The sequence below is a fragment of the Hemiscyllium ocellatum genome, chromosome 10 (genome assembly GCF_020745735.1).
Source record: "Hemiscyllium ocellatum isolate sHemOce1 chromosome 10, sHemOce1.pat.X.cur, whole genome shotgun sequence".
In the NCBI taxonomy this organism is placed as follows: Eukaryota; Metazoa; Chordata; class Chondrichthyes; order Orectolobiformes; family Hemiscylliidae; genus Hemiscyllium; species Hemiscyllium ocellatum.
The window spans coordinates 46,983,365-47,007,897 of NC_083410.1; the positions used below are offsets into that span (position 1 = coordinate 46,983,365).

The window sequence follows — 24,533 nt, forward strand, 5'->3', positions numbered from 1 at the left end:
TCCTACTGCTGTGAGTCTCTTTTCTTTCATTGGGAGAGCCCACTTCATGGTTTTAGTCACACTAAATGATTCCAGTGATGGTGGGGATGGGATTTGTTCTACAGTGTCCCTGGGGCCCACTGGAAGCTTCTAACTCTTCTGATGCTGGCCCCTCACCCCACATCACTGACACTAATTCTGTTCTTAACAGGGTTACACCATAATACCATAAGACATAAGAGTGGAAGTAAGGCCATACGGCCCATCGAGTCCACTCTGCCATTCAATCATGGCTGTTGGGCATTTCAACTCCACTTACCCGCATTCTCCACATAGCCCTTAATTCCTTGTGACATCAAGAATTTATCAATCTCTGCCTTGAAGACCTTTAGCGTCCCGGCCTCCACTGCACTCTGTGGCAATGAATTCCACAGGCCCACCGCGGTCTGGCTGAAGAAATGTCTCCACATTTCTGTTCTGAATTTACCCCCTCTAATTCTAAGGTGGTGTCAACAGGTCCTAGTCTCCTCGCCTAACGGAAACAATTTCCTAGCGTCCACCCTTTCCAAGCCTTGTATTATCTTGTAAGTTTCTATTAGATCCCCCCTTAATCTTCTAAACTCGAATGAATACAATCCCAGGACCCTCAGCCGTTCCTGGTATGTTGGACCTACCATTCCAGTGTTCTTAGGTATTGTGGGCCTACATCCGGTCCTAGCATTGGTCAGCACTCCTCCCAGGATAGGATCATTTAAATTGTAGTAGGGTTGGCTTCAGAATGGAAGATGACAACTCCAACTCTCTTATACACTTAGCTATTGGGATGAAGACTGTAGTGCCCCATAATAGTCAGCTTTGAGTCTAAAATTGCAGTCAGAAGATATTGGAGTGAAATTGAAAATGGGCTAGAATACAACCTAGAGAATTAGAGTTTGAGGACAATTGTACAACATACTCAACATCCAGTTTTACCACAGTCACTGGCACCAACTGGCCATCAGGTAGATTATTAAAGAGATGAATGCGATATCTTGTTTAATATTCCTGCCAATGCCCAATTTCACCCTGATTTTATATTTTATTTTAAACAGTACTTTAGATAAACTTTGAAATTTAATAATTTTAGTTTTAACTTTAGTGATATTTATGTTTATACTTTTAAAAGAAAGGTATTCTTTGCTCGCTTCAGATAATGCTGTTTACATAGAATTGTAAGTTTTCTCCCTGTGAAAGTAGAAAGTTTCCTGACATTGTAGAGTGCTGTATTAGTATTGTATTTCTTTGCTTTGTTCTTATGTCTTCATTTTCTTTGTAATTTCCTTCACTTTTCTCTTTGATTGGATATGGTTTGAGCTGAATGGTGGGAAGTCATTTGTCAGATGATGAGAGGAGGTTCAGCCAACTTTGATGTCCATTCACATGTCATCAGAATCGGTAATCTTCCTGATTTTTGTTTTTCTTCCTCATGGACCTTGGCCAGATGAAACCACTTATTTTAGCACAAGTTAGGGATGGCAGCAATGTTTTCCCAAGTCTATAAGGCACAGTTTCTGTAAATTTTAGCTCAGCCTCTTTGTTATATTCATAAGCAGAATAATACCCTTCTCAACGCTGAATGGGTCGCCATCCTGTCACTTTAAATGATTCTTTTAAATGTGAATTAGGCTTATTACAAACCTATTGATCTGAATAATAGTGCCATACCACAATGGTGTGGGCATTCAAGTGAGAATTGGCAGCCCATGTTTTGGTAGGGTTTGTTTTTAGAAGGACAAGTAGAAAGCAGATACAGTACTATAATTTGGAACATTGTTTTTTGCACACCATGGGTAAGACCTCCTCTCTCCTTCCTTCCTTCCCACCTGCCAGGTCTCCAAAGCCCACTCTCCCACCCCCTTCCCTAACGTGACCAAACATTCCTTACCCACTTCACATGGGACTGTTTGAATTTCTGGCATCACCACTAATGATCTCTTGGAGACTGACTGATGTTGCTTAATTTTAAGTTTGCTCCCCTTGCCCTGGAATCTTCAGTTCAGAGGATATTTTTTTCAATATCTAGTCAAATCTCTTGCTGATTTTTATATACCTCAGTTAGATCTTGCCTTAATTATCTAAACTCAAGAGAATATCAAAGAGTGGATGGAGAAATCTATTAGCAAGAACATTATTATGAAGAAACTGTTAATGGATAAACAAGGTGAACCTTTTGTTGGTTGATTGGGTTAATAATTCTTTCTGTAACAGTGTATGCTGGTAAAATGTAAACAGATCAAAATTATTTAGTTTTTCTTACAATGTTCAGCTTCAGGATTTTAATTTATATTTTGATTAAGCAAATCTTTTGAATAAATATGACAGGCATACATTAACTGTGTGTAGATTATGCAGCATACTGCTATCTATGTCTCCTAATGGTAGTGATGCAGAGGCTGCTTTTATCGTGTCCCTCATAAGATTTACCATCTTCACTATGACAAAATATTACACAAAAAGTAATTTAAAAAATAATCTGACTAGTGCACCATGGAAACTTTCTATTTTATTCGTTAATAAGGTGTGTTGTTATTAACCTTTTGCAGGAATTAGGAACGTGTGCAAAAGATTGCAAGCTTAATTATAGACTCAGATTTTTCAATTTTTTGCATCACTAATTATTCCTGAAGGAATAAGCCAAATATATGTATACCAGAATGACATGATTGGAAATGTAAACGCTAATCTGATGGCTTTATAAAGTGATTAAATAATCTGACAATTTATTAGCATCTGCAGTTGTTGGGTTTCACACAATTTACTCTGAGCCATAAACAGCTATCATCTCCATTGCACCCACAAGAGCTCCGGAATAGAAGTGGTTAAGAAATGGCGATCTATCAAAATTTGAATCTTGTCAAATATATTGTAATGCGATTAATCTAAAATTCTTGCTTTATTAACTGGCTGCAGTTGAGTTTGTTTTCCTAATAGACTTTGCAAGCATTAAAGTAATTATTAGTTGTCTCACCGTCCGCTTAAATAAGGCAAGTTTCTTTTGGAAACTGAGCAATAATCTAAGTGACATGTACTGCCTTAGAGTTTTTCCTGATGTGTCTCTGTACACTCTGCACCACCACCAATGTACAGGCTATTTAAGTGCCAAGAATCTGAGGTATTTTGCAGGGTAGGCTTTAAAAGCAGAACCCTTCAATTATTTTTTTTTCTCTTCGACATGTAGTATTATCAGTTGTGAAGCTTTCAAAGTGATATTCAAAGTAATAACACCCTCATAAGGCTTTATGTTATTCTTCACGTCCATCTAACAGAAGGATGGCCAAACAGTCTATTTCAAAGCCCACATTACGTCTATTACTGAGTCACCAAAGTGTGAAGTTCCATAGAGTGTCTTCTAAACTCTTTTTGGCTCGATGAGCAAGAATGCAACTTGCGAGAAATTGCACAAATGAATCTATATTCACATGCCCTGTAGGGTAATGTGCTGAAAATGTGTTGCTGGTCAAAGCACAGCAGGCCAGGCAGCATCTCGGGAATAGGGAATTCGACGTTTCGAGCATAAGCCCTTCATCAGGTTCCTGATGAAGGGCATATGCTCGAAACGTCGAATTCCCTATTCCCGAGATGCTGCCTGGCCTGCTGTGCTTTGACCAGCAACACATTTTCAGCTGTGATCTCCAGCATCTGCAGACCTCATTTTTTACTGTAGGGTAATGTGGTCAACTACATTGCTATTCTTGTGTCTAGTTTGTTTTAAAAATCCTAAGCACCTTCAATAGTGAATCTGTATGTGTCATGTAACTGAACCTTTCAGACCAACAGCGTTATGAGTTGGTTCCCACTTGAATTGGTTGAAGGAAAATCACACCCAGTTCTCTTTTTCCTCCAAGGGTTGTGCCAAGATCCCTGATGGAAAATGTGTGAACCCTCATTGAGCGCAAGTTGATTACGTGGGATCCAGTCACCCCCTGCACATTTGTAGGGGTTCAAACTCTGATTTAAGGTCCTCCTGAAGTCTTGCTTACTTGACATTCTGACCATGTGACATATGATTAGATGGAGGTTGGGTCTCTTGTAGTTGAATATCTTCAGTAGTGGATTTGTGGTATCATGTGTGAGAGAAATTTCAAGAACACAGGAAGCAGGCAAAGAAAAGGAAGGCAGGATAAGAGATGGGGTGGAGAAGGTTTGAATCTTTTTTTTTGTACAGGCCTTCCATCCCACAACTTCTTTCAGCAAGACGAATGAAGCCAATAGGTGCATGGAACACTACATTATCCCCCTGGTCACACACCATTCTGACTTTCACTGGATTAAAATCTCAATTCCCTGCCTCATGTCTCTGTAGATGTTTCTACACGACCTGCAGTGCAGCAGTTGAAGAAAGCTCACCGTGACCATCTTGAGGGCAGTTAGGGATGGGCAATAAATACTAATCTTGCCAGCGATGCTCGCATCCCAGAAACACACAAACAAGTCAATAATGACTTACCAAAATTCTAACAAGACTAATATTGGTAACACACAGATTTCGCCAAAAGTAGTAAAATATCTCAACCATAGGTAAATGGTAACCTTAGGTGTAAAACATTGATATTCTACCTGTAACTCATAATGCTGAAACTTGCTAGTATTTATTTTGGAACTACTGTCACGTTGGTCTGCACTATCCAAAGCGCACACAGGCTCCCAAGAGTGCTGCATTTTCAAGGGTCTGATCTCTCTTACTTTATCCTTTAGAAATCTAGTTGGGTTCACGTTCTGTGTGAAGGTTCTGAAGCTAAATTAGGAGCCTTAGTTGGAGTCCTTTCACATGTTCGGTCTACCATCACATGTAAAAATGAATTTAGCCAGAGCTTGCACAAGGAATCAATGAGTTAAGTGTTGGGGGAACCTACCAAAGAATATATCATCCTAAACTTAGACTAGTATTAACAATCCAAAACACTCCCATGGTCACACTTGATAATCAAAATATATATAATGAAGACAATTAGAAAATGATGGAGGGGGGGGGGGGGGGGGGAGAGGAAGGAAGGATGCCTTCTGAAGTTATGTCCGGGTAGCTGTTGTTTCTGGAATCATCTTGGAAGTGGAGTCAATTTTCTCAAAGAAAGATGTAGCAAATCGGCACAGAATTTTTTTCTTGGTCTTGTGTAAAATGTCTGGTTTCATATCGGAAAGTATCCCACCTGTATTGACTTGATTGATGACCTACCATATAAAGAAAATATTTTTCCTCTAAAGAATTTCTATGAAGAAATAAATGATTAGAGAAAATAACCTTATGCATTGTTGTATTCCTTAAAAAAGATGTAAAATGTTCAGAGACGACCTCATCGACAGGGCCTCGGTGTCATATGCCGTAAAAGGTTTGGTGCTGCAGAGAAATCAGATACTTTGGTGGTTTTTAAACTATTACATGCAAAATATTTGCACACTTTTTCATTTCTCAACGAAAAGAAGGAAAATTGAAAGTGCAATTGTGGTGCTGCATAGGAGAGGGAGGAGGATAGAATTGTATTTTTAGAAGCCACTATTAATATACAAATGTCAAGCTATTGTGTTAATTCAGTGTTATGGCAGGGAAAATGTCACTTTCCTCATGAGAGGCGAAAAGTATGAGGAAGCATCACCTTTGGAGGAGGGGATGACTTTTGGAGAATGTAATTGATGAGATGTGTCTGGAAACATAGGAAATTGAAGTACCTTCCACTTTGTTGAAACTTCAGAAACTATATAGTTCCTCCAGGTGGTTGGATATTGGACCCGTTCTTATGGTGGTATCATATGAATGAAAGTTGCACACAGCACAAATATCTCTGAATGTTTACATTTGCTCTCACCGGTTGCCTTTCCAAATTGTCTGTTGCAGGATTACACATTACCTTTAGTTGCTGTTCTGTTTGTTTTGACTGAAATGGAATGCTGGACTGTATCCAGAGCAGCATTCCATGAACAGAAGGTACAACAAGAACAGACACGACACCTGAAACTGGATTGTTTTTCCCCCTAGGAGAGAGAAATTGTAAAACTGCTCTTTGCAGAGACATACAGTGACAGGCATAAGTTAACTGCAACTAGCCATGGACAAAGTTGTGCTACTGGCGTTATTCGATTAGACTGTTACTTCCTGGCTAAATCTCTGCATACCAGTTGGTGTTAACGTTTTTAAGGAGCCAGCTATGCTGTAGCCTTATGAGGAGTTTCCTGCTGTGGAATAACATAATTACGTTGCTCAGGCAGTTGCTCACAAGGTGAGAGGTTGCCAGTCCACACCCCTGAGAAGGTATTGAAATTGTTTGCTACAGAATCTCTGTATTGACATCAGTTTACTAGCATTGCGATCTGCTACAGCATGTGAGGTCCAAGTGCATGAACAGAATTGTTGATTTCTTTGGTGCGGCATGTATTTTACTTCTGATTAATGTTTTGTATACAAACAGAATTACTTTTGAAGTAACGACATAAATAGTTTGTGCAACAGATCAGAATTAAAGCACTGTAACAAAAAGGCAGATTCCAAACAGAAGGAATCATGTCAATTGCAGCTGCATATACATGTATGTATATTCACTTTTTTTTTGTTTCTATAAAAATCACAAAAGTGTACGGTCTTTGTCAAAATAGAGTCAACAATGTTACTTCAACCTTTTCTATTAGAAATATTTTACTTTCTATGGTTGTGGTATAAGTTCAGAAATTACATGCACTATCGAGTACTAATTGGGAGATTACAATTTGATGTATGTATTTGTTTAGAGGAGTTATTGAAAATTATAACTGTCATGCAAACTATTTATTTTAATGCTCTGGATATTCTGCTTTGTATGATATATTTGCCTGTACCACTGTAATAGAGCATTATGTGCACCAGCAAAGAGTCTGAAAAATTGTAGCACAGATGATTCAAGCCATTATTTACAAGACACGAATGTCTTGACATCCTCTGCATTGGTCTGGTCTGAACCTTGATGAAACAGTGTAACATTGATTTTCTGAGCTCTGCCCCTTGATATATTTAATGTTCAATTTGCTGAATTAACTTTGAAAATTAATTCTTCGGATGTTGCTGCCAAGGAAGAGGATAGAGCCAAAAGCGGCATTGTAGAGTTAGTCGTAAATTCCAAACCAATTAAAGATGGTAAGTTTCTTTCCATAAAGGACCTTTTATTAACTGGTTTGCTTTTTACTGTATTTCGATCTCCCTTTCTACGTCTTTTTTTCCACTGACTGCAAATTCTAATATTCCTGTCATGGAATTTGAACATTCACTCATTTTTCAGATTTTTAGGCTAGAGTTCTGGGTTATTAATGACTTTGATTGCTACTGCCACTTAGACCAAACTATAACTATGACCTGTCAGTTGGGTAACTTATGGTTCCAGGTTTGCTTTCGCTTAAACAAATATCTTTTTATTGAACTTTCCCAATGTTATTTTGAATCAGTCAAATAAAATGGCTTTTGACATTTTAAATGCTGCCTGAAATGCTTCTTTCATCGGAATATAAAAGCAGGCCATTCAGCCTGTTGGGCCAGCATCACCATTCAGTTAGATTGTGGTTGAACATTACTTGGATGGAACTTACACTTTTGATAGCTATTTATTGCTTCTGTACATTCACCAATCTCTTGTTTCTTTACCAATATTGGCCACTAATTTAAAATATTTATCTTTTTGAAGAGTTAGGATGACCATTTGAGACAATTTCATCTGCTCTGAATCCAAAGACTCTATCTGAAAAATTAGTACAGAAAACATTTAGTTAACAGATCTTTGGATTGAGTTTTCAATATATTTCTCCAGTAAAACACAGTTTTAAGTGAATTTCCAAGCACCATTTGAAAACAATTACAACATAGATGCCTTTAGTTAGCACAATTGCCTGTCATTTGTGTTGCTTATATTGTATGCAGACGATGCATTCCTCTTAAGTTAGAAAACAAAATAAATAACAGATTTGTGGAAATTTAATTTGCCAAAAATGCATGTTAAAAACTAGGATAAAAAGTGAATGAATGTCTGTTCATATGATCAAAATCAGAATTGATAGACGTTGCTGCCTTATTGGGGTTCTCCATCAAACATTGACATAAATCTGTCAAGGTGCTTAACTACATAATGGTGCTTGGTGTGAAATGCAGTTTCTGAGCAGGACTTGCACAAGTCTAGGAAGGGGCAACAGTCGTCTTTACAGCGGTTATTGATTAAATTAGTTATTTTTAAAGGTCAATATAGCCTCCAACTTCTGAGTTACTGGCTGCTGAAGAAAGCTCATCTTGTGTGAGACATTGAAAACTATAACCAAGTACTTCCTGCATAATTACATTGGTTTTCCCTGATGACTGCTATGTCAACTGCAATTTTTATAATTGGCTTCCTCCAGACGCAGGCAGGGATCCATAATTACTTATGAAGTTTGGTCCTAAGATGTCATTTGGCCATCACAAAGTAGCACGAGTTCTGTCCAAGTCTCCAATCCACTATTAAAACTGAGACTGTGGCGAGTGTGTAGGGCTTGTGTACTGTGCATCAGCTGAGATCTCGAGAGAAAAGAAATGGTGGTGCATTACCACTTGAAAATAGACGCTTGAAATGAGTAGCTCGCCCAACATTGCAGAATATAATTGGTGGGCAGCCCATTCCTAATAGAATCGCTTTGAAATCCCATCAGGCTTAGTCCAGTGGTTACAATGTTGAAGGATTTGTTTTGCATGCCCAATTTCTACTCAAACTTGACATTATCTTTTGTGAAATGCTGCACAAGATTCTATGCATGTCTCCAAATTGATCAGAAAGAATGTAGCCTAAATATTTTAATTTTTTTTCTCTTTCTAATCTCCTTTAAAGAGTCTGACTGGTATCCTATCGTTTGTTTTTTTTTCCACATCCATGTTCATTGGACAAGCCATCTGTTCTCCACCGAAATATTTTTAATAAGTGCGGATGCTTGTGCTGTTTGAGCACTCTGAATTGACAACACGATTTTATATAGTACATTGCAGAGTGCCTGGTTCCAAGTTTGAAATTCTTAGGTGTCTAATGTGCCAACGGCAATGGAAAAGAAAACCTGTTCTGGGTGTGTTAGAACCAAACCTTCATATTTGAATGAATTGTAGACAAACAAAAAAAAACTGTCTTGATAGCAGTGGATTGAAAGAATTTTTAATTTGCTGTGCTGATAAAAATTCTGGAGTATCTCAGCAAAATGTACTTCAAATTTTAGTTAGAACATGACACAACGAATACTTTCACTTAATGTGCTGGTTATGTAATATGTACAGATGCTCATTAGAGCTCATGTTAGAACATAGTTACATCGTACATACTTTGCAGTGAAAAATTCTGTTAACAAAAACCTTTTCTGAAGAGGTAGCATTTTAGTGTTCAGCTGGGGTAATAAGGTTTTTTTTTGTGTGCGATATGTATGTGCAGGTGTTTAATCTGAAGATGCTACTCTGTTCAGAGGGAGTAAGGCAAACTGTCACTTGGATTGGTAATTACAATGCTAGTGAGTTAAGTATTAATAGATTTTTCTAGACAATATTTGTAGGGGGTTTTGTGGAATGCTTGACCTAAGGGAGCTAGAGTTTTTCTTGTTGACAAATGCCTAAATTACAATCTCAGTCCTGTGAAAAATCTGCCTTTGAGTAATGTCAATGTGCTATGGAATTTAGTAGTTCATATATTCAGACTGTGTGCCATTGTAACTACTTGTTCAACAATGAACATAGTCTCAGCTCCAAAACTAGGTATTTCAGAGATCAAAGCCTTTGATTTAAATGTATTGGAGGAATGCATAGGTATAATGAACGATTCCACTGTTAAATTTATTTTCAACATTTTTACGGGTATATATCATAGTTTTGCTACATAGGAGGAGACCATTCAGCCCATCAAGTCTGCGCCAACTCTTCAAATGAGATTCTCACTTAGTGCCATTGCTTACATTATTCTTCCTGTAATCTTCAAATTTCCTGGATGCAACAATTGAACATGCTTGGACAGTGCTGTCCAGATACTCATACACAGTGCCTTTTGTGTTTTTCAACCATTACTTTAAATATGTACCCTCTGTTTCTTAATAATTTCATGAGTGGGAACATTCTTTCCCTAGTTACTGTGACTAAATTGCTTCTAAGTTTGAAGACTTTAATCCGATCTCTGCTCTGTTCTCCTTGAAGAAGAGAAGATTATCTATCTTCATAACTGGCTCCAAAGATGAGAAGCGTCACTATTGTAAACCTCCACTGCATGTTCCCTAACAGCTTCATACCCTTTTTGAAAATGCAATGCCTAGAACTGGCCGCAGTACAACAGCTGAAGCTGATTTATTATCTTGTCAGTTCAGCTTAACTACCTTGTTATTGATTTTCTGACTTGAATTGGTTGTGTAAATCCTGTTCTTCAATTCCCCTGTAAAAGGAATTTCTAAAGATATACTACTATTAGTCCGGGACTAGAAATTTACTACATTGTCTCTACTGAGGTTTGACTGTGGATAAAACAGTCATTTGTCTAAAGGGAGGAAAAATAATCAAAATATTTGCAATTGTAAAGGTTAGTTCACCCATTTACTTACCATTTTATTTGATGGTTGTTGGTTTTCATTTCCTACTACTTAATGATGTATATCTAGCTGTGATCAGATTTCGTTCTATGAAATAAAATGGAACATAATCACTACAACGAATTTCATGCAATGTGACATTGAAACATGCAACAGAAAACATGCTAAAATTTATTGATATGTCATTTCATACATAATGTTTTCTGTATAAAGTAAGTTTTATATGGTTTTAGAATTGCAATGGTAGTTTGCTATATGTGAATTGTACTAGTTTACGAAACATAATACATAGTGCTGTCAACCTGGAGCCATGTACAAGATGGCTGTTATTTAAGCTAGCAAATCTAATTGCTGAAAGTAAACATAGCCTGAGGTTAGGTTAATCACTTGTTGCAAAAACAGAAATTGTTGGAGAAACTCAGCAGGTCTGGTAGCAACTGTGGAGAGAAAACAGATGGTTCTGTTCGCCGAGCTGGAAGTTTTTGCTGCAAACGTTTCGTTCCCTGGCTAGGGAACATCATCAGTGCTATTGGAGCCTCCTGTGAAGCGCTGCTTTGATGTTTCTTCCGGTATTTATAGTGGTTTGTTCTTGCCGTTTCCGGGTGTCAGTTTCAGCTGTAGTGGTTTGTATATGGGGTCCAGGTCCATGTGTCTGTTAATGGAGTTTGTGGATGAATGCCATGCCTCTAAGAATTCCCTGGCTGTTCTCTGTCTGGCTTGTCCTATGATGGTAGTGTTTTCCCAGTCAAATTCATGTTCCTGGTTGTCGGAGTGTATGGCTACTAGGGATAGCTGGTCGTGTCGTTTTGTGGCTAGCTGATGTTCATGGATGCGGATTGTTAGCTGTCTTCCTGTTTGTCCTATATAGTGTTTTGTGCAGTCCTTGCATGGTATTTTGTAAACTACATTAGTTTGGCTCGTGCTGGCTATTGGGTCCTTTGTTCTAGTGAGTTGTTGTCTGAGTGTGGAAGTTGGCTTGTGTGCTGTTATGAGTCCTAAGGGTCGCAGTAGTCTGGCTGTCAGTTCTGAGACGCTCCTGACGTATGGTAGTGTGGCTAGTCCTTTTGGTTGTGGCATGTCCTCGTTCCGTGATCTATCTCTTAGGCATCTGGTGATAAAGTTGCGTGGGAAGACAGCTAACAATCCACATCCATGAACATCAGCTAGCTACAAAACGACACAACCAGCTATCCCTAGTAGCCATACACTCAGACAACCAGGAACATGAATTTGACTGGGAAAACACTACCATCATAGGACAAGCCAGACAGAGAATAGCCAGGGAATTCTTAGAGGCATGGCATTCATCCACAAACTCCATTAACAGACACATAGACCTGGACCCCATATACAAACCACTACAGCTGAAACTGACACCCGGAAACGGCAAGAACATCCATCAACAGACACATCGACCTGGACCCCACATACAAACTACTACAGCTGAAACTGACACCCAGAAGCGGCAAGAACAAACCACTATAAATACCGGAAGAAACCTCAAAGCAGTGCTTCACAGGAGGCTCCAATAGCACTGATGTTCCCTAGCCAGGGAACGAAATGTTTGCAGCAAAAACTTCCAGCTCGGCGAACAGAACCACAACAATGGACACCCGAGCTACAAATCTTCAACCAGACTTTAGAGAAAACAGAGTTATCATTGAGTCCAGTGACACTTCTTCAGAACACTTCTGAAGAAGGGTCAGTGGACCTGAAATGTTCGCTCTGCTTTCTCCACAAAGATGCTGCCAGACCTGTTGAGTTTCTCCAGGAATTTCTGTTTTCCAGCATCCACAGTTCTTTGTTTTTTGTTGTTTAATTGATTGTTGTATGGCCAAACAATTTTGCAGATTGAAATTGAAGTTTCAGATTGCTCCTGGTATTTTAAAGTTGTCTGTCACCTGTATGAAGTGTGCAAAGTCAAATTGGATGCCTTGATGTACTCTGATTATATATTAAAATGAAATTAATATAAATGGCAATTTTGTATGCGAAGTATCCAATCTAAAAGCTCTAGTTGTAGAATGCAAAGCACAGATTGTAAGATGAGTTTTTGTGGCAAGCAGGACAACTATGATAAGAGTATAAGAATACAACTTGATAATCATCGTGCATAGTACAGGGCACCCAGCCCAGTTCACCTCCACATTGTAAGTATTAGACTACAATTTAGAATCAAATCCCACTTTTTATATATGTCTGGCTGAGACTAATTATTCAGGCAACAATTAGTTAACTCAGGAATTGTTACTTACTTTATGAAATTAACATTTAACAGAGCAGGACTCTTTGGGTGTGCTGTGGTTGTTGCTTTTCAGTTTGGCTTAAGATGCAGGGTTGATATAGCCTCTGGTCTGTTCCAATTCCTCTGGGCACTTCTGCTTTTTAATTGGATAGCAAATTCAAACTAGGTGTGCATCTTTGCACTAGAAGTTACTGTTGCTAACTCTTTCCACACCACACCCGCAACATAATCAATGACTTAATTGCATTCTGAATGGCCTAGGTGAGACAAAACTCCTTTCTAATTAGGTTAGGAGTGCAGGATCAATCTGTAATGGTCCCTTTAAGATGATTAATGTTATCATCCCCCAACCTGTCCTGATAGGTTCCCTTTTGAAGCTCCATTACTCAGGACCACATTTTTCATTTATAGTCAGTCTCTATTCCTTTATGATTCCTTGCTAAAGTAAAAGATATTTTATGATGTCTTTGCCCATTTGTTTCGGTTACTGAAGTATGTTGTCACGTTCTCATGATTCATACTCTGAAATCATAGTCTCAAGGTTTGCTTAATTAGTGCAAGCCTTTCTTTAAATCAAATTGAAGAAGTCATTTGATTAGATTAGATTCCCTACAGTGTGGAAACAGGCCCTTCGGTCCAATCAATCCACACTGACCCTCCGAAGAGTAACCCACCCAGACCCATTTCCCTCTGACTAATGCAGCTAACACTATGGGCAATTTAGCAGAGCTAATTCACCTGACCTGCGCATCTTTGGACTGTGGGAGGAAACTGGAGCACCCGGAGGAAACCCACGCAGACACGGGGAAAATGTGCAAACTCCACACAGACAGTCACCCGAGGCTGGAATCAAACCTGGGACCCAGTGCTAATCACTGAGCCATTATGCCACCCCATTTGTTAGGCAATTTTATTTTTGCTGTCTGGAATGGATTACTTTTTAAAACAAAGAACGTAGCAAAAAATGTTGTTTGTAGTCTTAATCCTATAAAACACAATTACAAAAGTCTATGAAGGACAAATACAGACAAATTACGAAGTAGATACTACTTAGGTTCTACAAAGTATGTGTAAAGTAATGTTACATAATAAACAATGTATAAATGTTGAGGTAGTGAGATGCTATACGTTAAGTCACTACATCGACTTAAGTAATAAAAGTTGAAAGGATTACAATTACAAATTAAACTATTGTTACAAAGTTAACTCTAATACAAAGATTACAATCCGTTAACTGTAACCTCTTCTCTTCTAAAACATTGAATTTAAAACAAAGATAATGCATAATACAGCTGCTACTTACTTTTTCTTGCCTAATGGCAGTAATACCACTTCTAGCTCTCCTTTTATTGATTACCAAAAACTTGGTGTTTAGATTTAATGGGTTGAGCGCATATGAAGGTGAAGTTCTCAGTGTAGCTCTCTGAAATGAAAATCGGCTAAAATAGGACCGCTTGGCATTTGCCCTGTACTTAACCCATGAGTGTGTTCCTTCTGTTCAAACTCTGTGTATTTCTTTGTCAAATTGAGCTAAGTTGAGCCACGTATTACAGTATTAACATCTCCAGGAGCAATTAAGCAAAATATAATAGGTTAATTGATGAGTGTACTTCAATTGCATGGTTATAAGTAAAATAAGCTAATCGTGTGAACCAATCCCACTAGTAGTCCTCCAACAATAATGATTGGACACTTGTGCCAATATTCAGAGAGCTGTCCCATGTAGTAATACTGTATCATATCTTTCAACTAATATCCTGGATTCTGCCAATTTTTTTGTCTGGAAATGTCTTGGCCGACCAGCAAGTTGGACCACTTGCTGGACCGTTGGTGCCAGAATGGTTTACAGGTGAGTATGGCTTCAGGAATCCTCTACATTGACTGTAAACCCCATGAAGCCACATGGTATCAGAGCAAACATCAGTAAGGAAAGCTTCTGTTGTTAACCAACACATGCATGCACATCCAAAATCTGATTAATCATTACTCCTTCATATCGAATATAAATTTAAGGAATCACTGATAATGGGAGGGCACAGAATGTATACTCAGTGGTGAATTTCATACACCATGAATGGCTCAAGATCAGTGCTGTTTACCTAGCCAGTTAAATCCTGTAAATCTGCTGAACTGGGCCTGCAGTAGATGTTGAGATAACCACCAGGAGGGAAAAATCTACATGATTCCATCTTCTGCAATCTGCCTGTCACAGCTGAACCATACAGGACAAGGCCAGTAGCAGTGACCACCATACTTTCCTTGAGATGAATTTCCATTTTTGCACTGAGAAAGCACTCCATTATGATCGATACAAAAAGAAAGAATAGGTTTTGAACAGATTTGTGGTTCAAAGCTGTGAATCTGAGTTACTATGGACCACGAACAGTGGAATGATTGTTGAATTACAGTCTGTAACCACCTGGACCAGCATATCCATCGCTTTACCATTCCCATCCATTTTCTTTTGAGTTATGAGTTATTTGTTCTAACATTTATATTTAGAAAAATACAGTGAAGTGTTTTTTTTCACCATAATACAGTGCCATTTTGAGCTACAAAAGAATGAAAAGAAATTACATTAATAGAGTTCATCTTCTGTGCAAGGAATCTTCAAAACCAGCTCCAGGACTTTTGCAAGGTGTCCCAGGCCTCAAGGAATTCATGCATCAGGTCTACCAGAGTTAGGAGTCCCCGCACTCAGACTTATTCCATTACCAAAAATGAGTTGTAACTTGAACACAAAAGCATGTGCATGCTAAACAGCTGTAGTGGATTGTTGTGGACTGAGCTAAGAAATCCCACAATTAATGGACCAGCTCTGAATTCTGCATTCCTGTCTGGTGCAGCCAGTCATGAGTAGTGATGAATAATTGAATAGTTGATGGAGGAGGTTTCATTAACATCCTTATCCTCAAAATTGGAAGTCAGTAAACCCCTGGCTATTGCAATTTCGGCTGTCTTCAGCCAGAACTGCCAGATCAGTGATGCATCTCTACCATCTTCCAACTTCTCTTTCATCACAGGTACCAGTCTTTATCCAATGATGCACTTGATCTCAACAAACTGCTAAGCACACTTATTTTGAAAAGCAACCTAGCTGTAAGTGCTGAAGATTTGAATGCCAGGACCAGTTTCTATTTCCAGCCAAGCTGTTCCAGTACACTACAATACTGGCATCTAGACAGCAAAGTGGAAAATCACCTACTTCTATCCTAGCCACAAAAAAAAGGACAAATCCAAAGTGGCCAATTACTGCTCCATTAGTCTACTCAGTCATCAAGAAGGCAGTGGAAGGTGTTATTGACACAATTGTTGAGGACCAGGAACTTAGTGATAATTTGCTCATCATTGCTCATTTTGGATTCTGCCGAGACCACAGGATTGCAGATCTTGAAAATACTTTAGTCCAAACATTGAAAAAGGAGCTTAATTCCATTGATAAGTGAGATTGGAATGTCTGCCCAGGATAAAGTGAGGACTGCAGATGCTGGAGTACCAGAGTTGAAAAATGTGGTGCTGGAAAAACACAGCAGGCCAGGCAGCATCCGAGGAGCAGGAGAATCGACGTTTCAGGCATAAGTCCTTCTTCAGGAAGCCCTTCTTCAGTGGTACTACTATTGTTGAATTTCCACATCATCAACATCTGGGGTTCACTGTTGACTTGGAACTTAGCTGACTAGCCACATAAACAGAGTCTTAGAGATGTACAGCATGGAAACAGACCCTTCGGTCCAACCCGTCCATGTCGACTAGATATCCCAACACAATCTAGTCCCACCTGCCACCCACCTGCCAGCATCCGGCCCATATCCCTCCAAACCCTTTCTATTCATTTACCTATCCAAATGCCTCTTAAATGCTGCAATTGTACCAGCCTCCACCACTTCCTATGGCAGCTCATTCCATACACATACCACCCTCTGTGTGAAAAAGTTGCCCCTTAGGTCACTTTTATATCTTTCCCCTCTCACCCTAAACCTATGCCCTCTAGTTCTGGACTCCCCAACCCCAGGGAAAAGACTTTGTCTATTTATCCTTTCCAATTCCTTCATAATTTTGTAAACCTCTATAAGGTCACTCCTTAGCTTCCGACACTCCAGAGAAACCAGCCCCAGCCTGTTTAGCCTCTCCCTTTTGCTCAAATCCTCCAACCCTGGCAACATCCTTGTAAATCTTTTCTGAATCCAAGTTTCACAACATCTTTCCGATAGGAAGAAGACCAGAATTGCACGCAATATTCCAACAGCGATCTAACCAATGTCCTGTACAGCTGCAACATGACCTCCCAACTCCTGTACTCAATATTCTGACCAATAAAGGAAAGCAAACCAAAGGCCGTCTTCACTATCCTATCTACCTGTGACTCTAATTTCAAGGAGCTATGACCCTGCAATCTAAGGTCTCTTTGTTCAGCAACACTTTCTAGGACCTTACCATTATGTGTATAAGTCCTGCTAAGATTTGCTTTCCAAAAATGGTCAGAGGCACTTAGTGTGCATGAATCTTGGAGAGGCACAAGTTGAGAAAGGACCTGATAGAGATTTATACGATTGAGAGACATGCTGTCGATAGGAAATCATTTTTTCTATTAGTAGAGAGTTAATAATCAGAGGGTTTGGATTTAGAGTAAGAGGTAGAAGGCTTAGAAGAGTTCAGAAATACTTTCACTCGGAGGGTGGTGAGAGGCTGGAACTCACTGCTTGAAAATGTGGTTGAATCAGAAACACTTTGAACATTTACACAGCACTTAGATCTTCACTTGTGTTGCCATACCCTCCAGCATTATAGGCCAAAAGCTGGAAAATGGGATTAGTGTGTTCAGCTCTTTTGGTAACCAGCATGGACATGATGGGCCAAAGGACTGCCACCTGAGCTGTCAAATCGGAGTTAATAATCTAATGTCATATCATTGTTGAATAGCAATTGAAGATTTACAGACAGAAAATAATCCCTGATAAATCATTTATTCAAGCTAGCTTGCCCCAAATTCAGTAAATACACAACAGTATTTTAAAAATCCTTTGGTATTGTAACATTTCTCAACATCTAACAGGACTTTATGATTGACTTCTTATAGCTTTATGATATGCAGTTAATATGATAGGTTACTGGAACGCATAAAGAATGAGGGTTAAGAATGGAACATGTTTACACAGGAATGTGCTTTATAACCCTAGTTAATGGATGGGTTTTGAATCATTTAAAATCTTGCCCTACTGTTAATATTAACATTAAACCAGTCCACTACCTTTTGGCTCTGACTCTCAACCAATACATCAGATCTAAGCTGAGCACCCTACCACCTCCAGTTGTGAGTGGTGGTAGACAATTTAAATAAATAACTAACAGAAGGAACAGGCTTCACAAGTAGTCCCCATTCATCAGTGATGGAGGAACCCTGTGTCAGCTCAAAAGATGAGATGAGATTCAATTATTTACATCCACCTTCAGCAAGTATGCTGAGTGGATGATCCATCTCCGTCTCCTCCTGAGGTCAATTGCCTCAGAGGCCAGTCTTTAATCGATTTGATGCATGCCATGTGACATCAAGGAAAAGCTGAGGGCACTAAATACTTGAAGGGTACATGTCCTGACAACATTCTGGCAATAGCGCTCAAGATGTGTATGGCAGACGTGCTTCTAGCCAAACTTTGTTTTTAACCTAAAGCCCAACACCTATCTGGGAATGTGGAAAATTACCTGATTTGTCCAGTCCACAAAAAGTGGGATAAATCCAACCTGACCAATCACTTCTGTCTCTCGATCATCAGCAAAGTGGTAGAAGAATATGCCAACAGTGCAATCTAGCTGTACTTGCTCAGGAATAACTTGCTCATTGATGTTAGTCTAGGTTCCAGCAGGGCCACTCAGCTCCTGGCCTCATTACAGTTTGGTCCAAGTATTGACAATATGATACTAAGGCAATATTTAAGTGAGTTTGACATTGAGGAGCTCTAGAAAAAACTGGGATCAATGGGAATTTAAGGGAAAATTCTCTTTTTGGTTGGTCTCCAATCTGACCAAAGAAAGATAGTTATTGTTGAAGTTGGTCATCTCAGCTCCAGGGCAGCTCTGCAGGAATTCCACAGGGTAGTGTCCTCAGCCCAACTATTTTCAACTGCTTTATCAGTGACCTTCCCTCCATCATAAGGTCAGACTTTGGGATGTTCCCTGATAATTGTAGAATATACAGCATCGTTCATGACTCCTTAGATACTGAAGCAGTTATGTCCAATTGCAGCAAGATCTGAACAACATCCAGGCTTGGGGTGATTAAATGGCACATGGCCATTACCTGGCAAATATTTAGCTATCTCCAGAAAGAGAACCCAACAATTGTCCTTGGTTGCTAAATATTCCAGGATCGGCATCTTGAGGATTTCCATTGATCAGGAGAACTGAATTGAGCCAGCCATGCAAACAGTGTTTGTATGAGATGATGGCCTGTCCATCATCTGCAGAGTTCAAGTGTGTTGGAAAACTCTCAATTTACCCGGATGGATGTAGCTGTAAAAGCACTCCAGAAACTCAGCACTATTTATGACACAGTAAATCCACCCCCCCCCCCCCCCCCCCCAAACTGATTGGCATCCTATCCACTCCCTCATCATCAACAAAGTGGCAGAAGTGTGTGCAAGCAAAAGGTTGCAGAGCAGTAACTCATCAAGACAACTTTGGCAGCGCCTTCCAATTCTGTGAGCTCCGACCTCGAAGGGCAACAGATAAATGACAGTAGTGCCACCTATGAGTTCACTTCCAATCCTCCTACTGCCTTGACTTGGAACTTTTATTGCTGTTTCTTCACTGTTGTTGGGTCAAAATCCTGGAACTGCCTTCTTAATAGCACATTGTGTCTCTACACCTGTAAGGATGGCAGTGGTTTAAGAAGCTGACTCTCTCACTCTCCCACTCTCACTCTCAAGCAGTTAGAAATGAGCAACTGCTGCTGGCTTAGCCGGTGAAATGAAGTTCTTTTGAACAATAAAAAGGTATCTTGTCTTATTGAGACGTCACTACAATATTAGTGAATATTCTTCCCCCTCAAAAGCTGACCTTCAATGACTTTCCCTGATTGCTGTTGCCAATTTACACTGCCCTGCGAGTGATTTGGGGTGAGACAAACATCTTCGAGTGCTGAAGTGCCCTGATAATTCTCCAAAGTGACTGTTAAGTGCATTAAATTCTACACCTGATTCAAAAAGTGCTCAAGGAATGAATTCTCAGGAATTGATCATGTTTTCTGAAAGCAACCTGTACTTGTTTGTAAACTATCTTATGGCACACGTATGTATTGAGTTTATATGTTCATTATGAAAGAAAGATCTATTTTCATTGCAAGAATTGGATTTCCCTATATTAAGATGAGTCTTGTAGATGTTTTAGTATTCTTTGTTTCTAGCTTTAACATTCTGTTCGAAACTGCCCTTTCAAATGTGATTCTAACCTAATCTCAATCTTGTTGTTCACAGGAAGTCTGAAATATTTAAATGTCACCAGGAAAGGGGTAGCTGTTTTCACCCTCAGCAGGACAGGAGCTGTGAGACAACAGGCAAACAGTTTGAAGGATTCCATTCTGGGAGAGGCAGTTTTGGAGGCTAGTGAGCCATGCCTTTCAGGCTGAAATTGAGGAGGACCAGACGGTACAATGTTCTGAGCAAGAACTGCTTTGTGACACGCATACAGCTCCTGGATAGCAGTGTCATTGAATGCACGTTCTCCATGGAGAGTACTGGACAGGAATGCTTGGAGGCCGTGTCTCAACGGTTGGAGTTGCGTGAGGTAGGTGAATTTAATGTGTGAATCATGTAGTAGTAATAATAAAACATAACTTTGTAATTCATAAATAAAGGAACTCCTTGGAATTATACACCAGGCTTTTTCAGAACTTGATAAAATGTGAATGATGTGTCTGTCAGATGTAATGAATCATCATGTTTGTCAATTCTATTTTTGCATGATGGTAATACAGTAATTTCTCAACATCAACACATTTGTATGGGAAGTTTTTGCTTCTAAGGAGGAGAAATTTGAGTGAAGGTGTTGGGAGAGGAGCTGCATGCATAGAAGTAAAATATTAATTAGAAGTCCTGGTATTTGTATGCACCCAACTGCTTTTTTTCCCCCATTCATTCTTCCAGGAAATATATTTCATATAATCATTTGAATCCCCACAGTGCAGATAGAGGCTATTTGGCTCATCAGGTCTGCACTGACCCTCCAAAGAGCATCCCACTCAGACCTCCAACCTGTTTCCTTAACCCCACATTTACTATGGCTAACCACTTAGCCTGCACAACCCTACACAGTACAGGGCAATTTAGCATGTCCAATCCAGCTAACTGCATATCTCTGGACTCTGTTTACTTTGATTTATTTTATTATGGAATTACGTTTGACTTTTCAAATTTGTGCTGGATGCTAATTTACTACTATCCTGGATAACAATTATAGATATTTTTAGTCAACCTGTTTAAACATGATGTAACATGTCTCCTGGAACAGTGGGACTTGAAAACCAGGCCTTTTGATCCAGCGCAAGGGAATTACCACTGCATCACAGGAGCGCTTGTTAAATAAGCATTCTATTTCTGGTTATTCTTAATCAGCCTGTTCAGGCATCTGTCTAAGGCAGGTGGAACTTGTACCTGGATCTTTTGGCCCATGATTAAAGCTTTGTCTGTAAGTCTCAGGCCAACTATATGCATTGAGAGTAGTCTTTTGTTTGCCATCCATAATCTGTGTCGCAGCCTCCTTGGAAAACAAAGCACAAACTTCTGTGTTCTCCCTACTTTCCATGACCAACTCCAGTTTATTTTTGGCCACCTCATCTGTTTAGCTAACTTGGCAAAACAAGGTGAAAAATCATTTAAAGTCCCCTTTTTGTCAGATTTTTAGAGGTCTTGCACAAATTGATACAGTTTCCTGCTACATTTTGGGTTGCCCTTTCATTCTGCCCCATGAGGGAATGTTCTTGAGCTTATGACATTCAGCTTTTCCTTTTTGAGCTTTCTAAGCAGGTATTCCCATTCTCTTTCCTGCCTCGCTTATTCTTTTTCCTTTCTCTTCCCTTCATAATTCCAATTTCAGCCTTTTAAGCACTTTCCTTTTTCTTTCCCCCATTCATTTCTCTGAAATTCTCTGCTTTTTCCACTTAAGGTTTTTAAATTTAATTTAATTCAAGTCCCTTCATCAGCAACTGAATTCTGTCTAATTTGATTCAATTTTCTTGTAGGCAAAAGTGAGGCCTGCAGATGCTGGAGATTAGAGTCAAGATTGGAGTGGTGCCTGGAAATGTACAGCAGGTCAGGAAGCATCCTGATGAAGGGCTTCTGCCCGATACGTCAATTTTCCTGCTCCTCGGATGCTGCCTGACCCGCTGTGCATTTCCAGCACCACTCTAAGCTTGACTCAATTTTCTTGCCCCTAGCCAATTTCAAATGCTATGTAAATATCCCAGTGTCTGCTTTCTTTACCTTTTTTTTTTAAAATTCTAACTTCAACTAGTCTGCTAATGCTAATAGCTTAGCTTTGGTTACTTTTCATAAATCACTCCAGGATAGGTCATCCATTCTCACAGAATCACAAAGTGTTTTACTTTCGAAGGAGGTTATTTAGCTTCTGTTTCTGTACCAGCTCTCCAAAGGAACACCCTCGCTTACTGATTTTTTTTTTCATGATTATTTAATGTGATTGAATGATTGTTCAATGTGACCTAACCAACGGTTCTCACATAACCTCCCTGTTTTTGTAAATTGTACAGCATGGACAAGGCCCCGCAAGGTTCTTCCATTTCTCTGAGCTTCCTTGTCATCCATTTGACTATTCCCTGTTCCTTCCTCCAAAATACATCACCTTACGCTTCAATGCTGTGTGTCAGTTGTATATTCATCTGACGTCTGATCAATCATTCACCCATGCTTGTGTAACCTAAGGCCACTTCCTCACATTCAAGCACCCAGCTAACCTTTGTGTCATCTACAAACTTGACCCCTCTCTTTGCTTAACCCCCCACCCCGATCCCTGACCCCATTAGTTTCTTCTATATCATTTACACATATCACAATTAAGGATACTGTACACTGGACTCCTATCACACAAATAACCTTCTATTAGCACACTCAGTATTCTACCACAAAAAAAGCCAATTTGGATCCAACTTGCTAAGTACGCCGGATGTTATATGTTTTTACCTTTTTCAGTCTCCACGTAAGAGAAATGAAGTTGAAGTATTTTATCTGCACACCTGCTCACCTCCCATTCAATTAAATATGTTCGGTGTGATCTCCCCCTGACAAAGCCATGCTTAGTTATCCCTGATCAAACCTTGCCTCTCCAAGTGGACATTAATTCTTTCCTTCAGTTTCCTTCACTAGTTTACCTACATCCTCCTCCTGGTTAAAGAAAGAATGGAGTACTTATTTATCACCCTACCAGTGCCCTGTGGCTCCATGTACAGTTGCCCTTTTTATCCCAAACAGGTCCTACTCTTTCCCTGGTTTGTTCTCATTCTACCTATCAGGTCTCCTATTAGCTGTCATAAGTTCCTACTTGACTTTCTATACTCCACTCAGATGTCTATTGATTTTGCTCCTTTTAGTACCTATTTAAAAGCCTTCCTTTCCCCCTTATCCAGTTGTGAATATTTCAGCACATTCCAGGTTCTCTCGGCTTGTTCTTCTTACATTTCAACCTAAAGGGAGCATGTTGGGCCTCTACCCTCCCAATTCCTTTTTGAATGGGCCCCATTATTCTGCTGTAGATTTACCCACCATTTGCTGTCCCCAGTCGTTGGCCAGAATTGGCCTTAATTTCATAAAATCTGCACTCCCTCAAATCCCTCAATTGTTTTACAGACAATCTTTCTCTGAATCCACAACGAATGCATGGTTGCTGTTACAAAAATGCTTCCCTACTGCCACTTTGACCATCTGCCTGGCTTTGTTCTCCTGAATTAGCTTCAGCAATGCTCTATCCCTTGTTGAACAAGTTGCATGTTGATGTAAAAAGCTGTCCGGAATACATTTTCAGAAATCTGCTCCCTATAAACTCTGAACACTATACTATCCCAATTGATGTGGAAGTTGAAATCACCTAATATAATAATCCTATTATTTTACATCCTGAGAAACTCTACTCCAGATCTTCCTCCATCTGTACAATATTGATTAACAACTATTCTCGTGTTCTCTTGTCTCCTAACATTCAAAGTTTTTTGTACACGTTACTGTTGTCTATTTTATTCTATGCGCTGTAACTCTGGAAAGACTTTCACAATTGCCAAAGTCATCTTGTTTTAATAATACTCAAAACTTGGTGCTTTTCTTTTTTATCCATTTCTAAATATTACTATTCCACTTCTATTTGCACACTGATTGTATTGAGTATCTTGCACATCTCCAATTTTATTTAATCAGAAAAAAATGGGAGGAGTGCACTCTGTCTAGTCCCAGTACTCCATGGGTCAAAATGTAATTGTTTATATAAATTCTCATTGGTAATAATCATATGTATATTAAACTAAGAATAAAAAGATCCATCAATCAGATTTGTTCAACACAAAAGTATTGATTTTTGTTATAAAACAAAACTTCATTAAGGTAGATGCTGGAGTGATTAGCGCACACAGTTTGAAAAATTGTATTGAAGTACAAAAATATGTATTTGACCCTTTAAATAATCTAAAACACACACACACACACACACACACGCGCATCAAGTAGAGTGGAAATAAAGATGATTTCTA

The 24,533-nt window shown here is 39.2% G+C and overlaps 1 protein-coding gene across 3 annotated transcripts in view; it reads left to right on the forward strand.

The window, feature by feature from the left end:
* The window catches only part of LOC132819751 (tyrosine-protein phosphatase non-receptor type 14-like), a 267,055-nt gene that overhangs the window by 79,987 nt on the left and 162,535 nt on the right, over positions 1-24,533 (forward strand). The window contains exons 1-2 of one of the 3 annotated variants that reach the window (XM_060831471.1): positions 6,176-6,262; positions 20,260-20,569. In XM_060831471.1, the coding sequence (XP_060687454.1) occupies positions 20,396-20,569 (174 nt within the window). In that variant the 5' untranslated portion in view covers positions 6,176-6,262; positions 20,260-20,395. Of the gene's footprint in view, positions 1-6,175; positions 6,263-20,259; positions 20,570-24,533 lie in introns of those variants that run through there. The other 2 variants (XM_060831472.1, XM_060831470.1) reach the window with 2 other exon arrangements.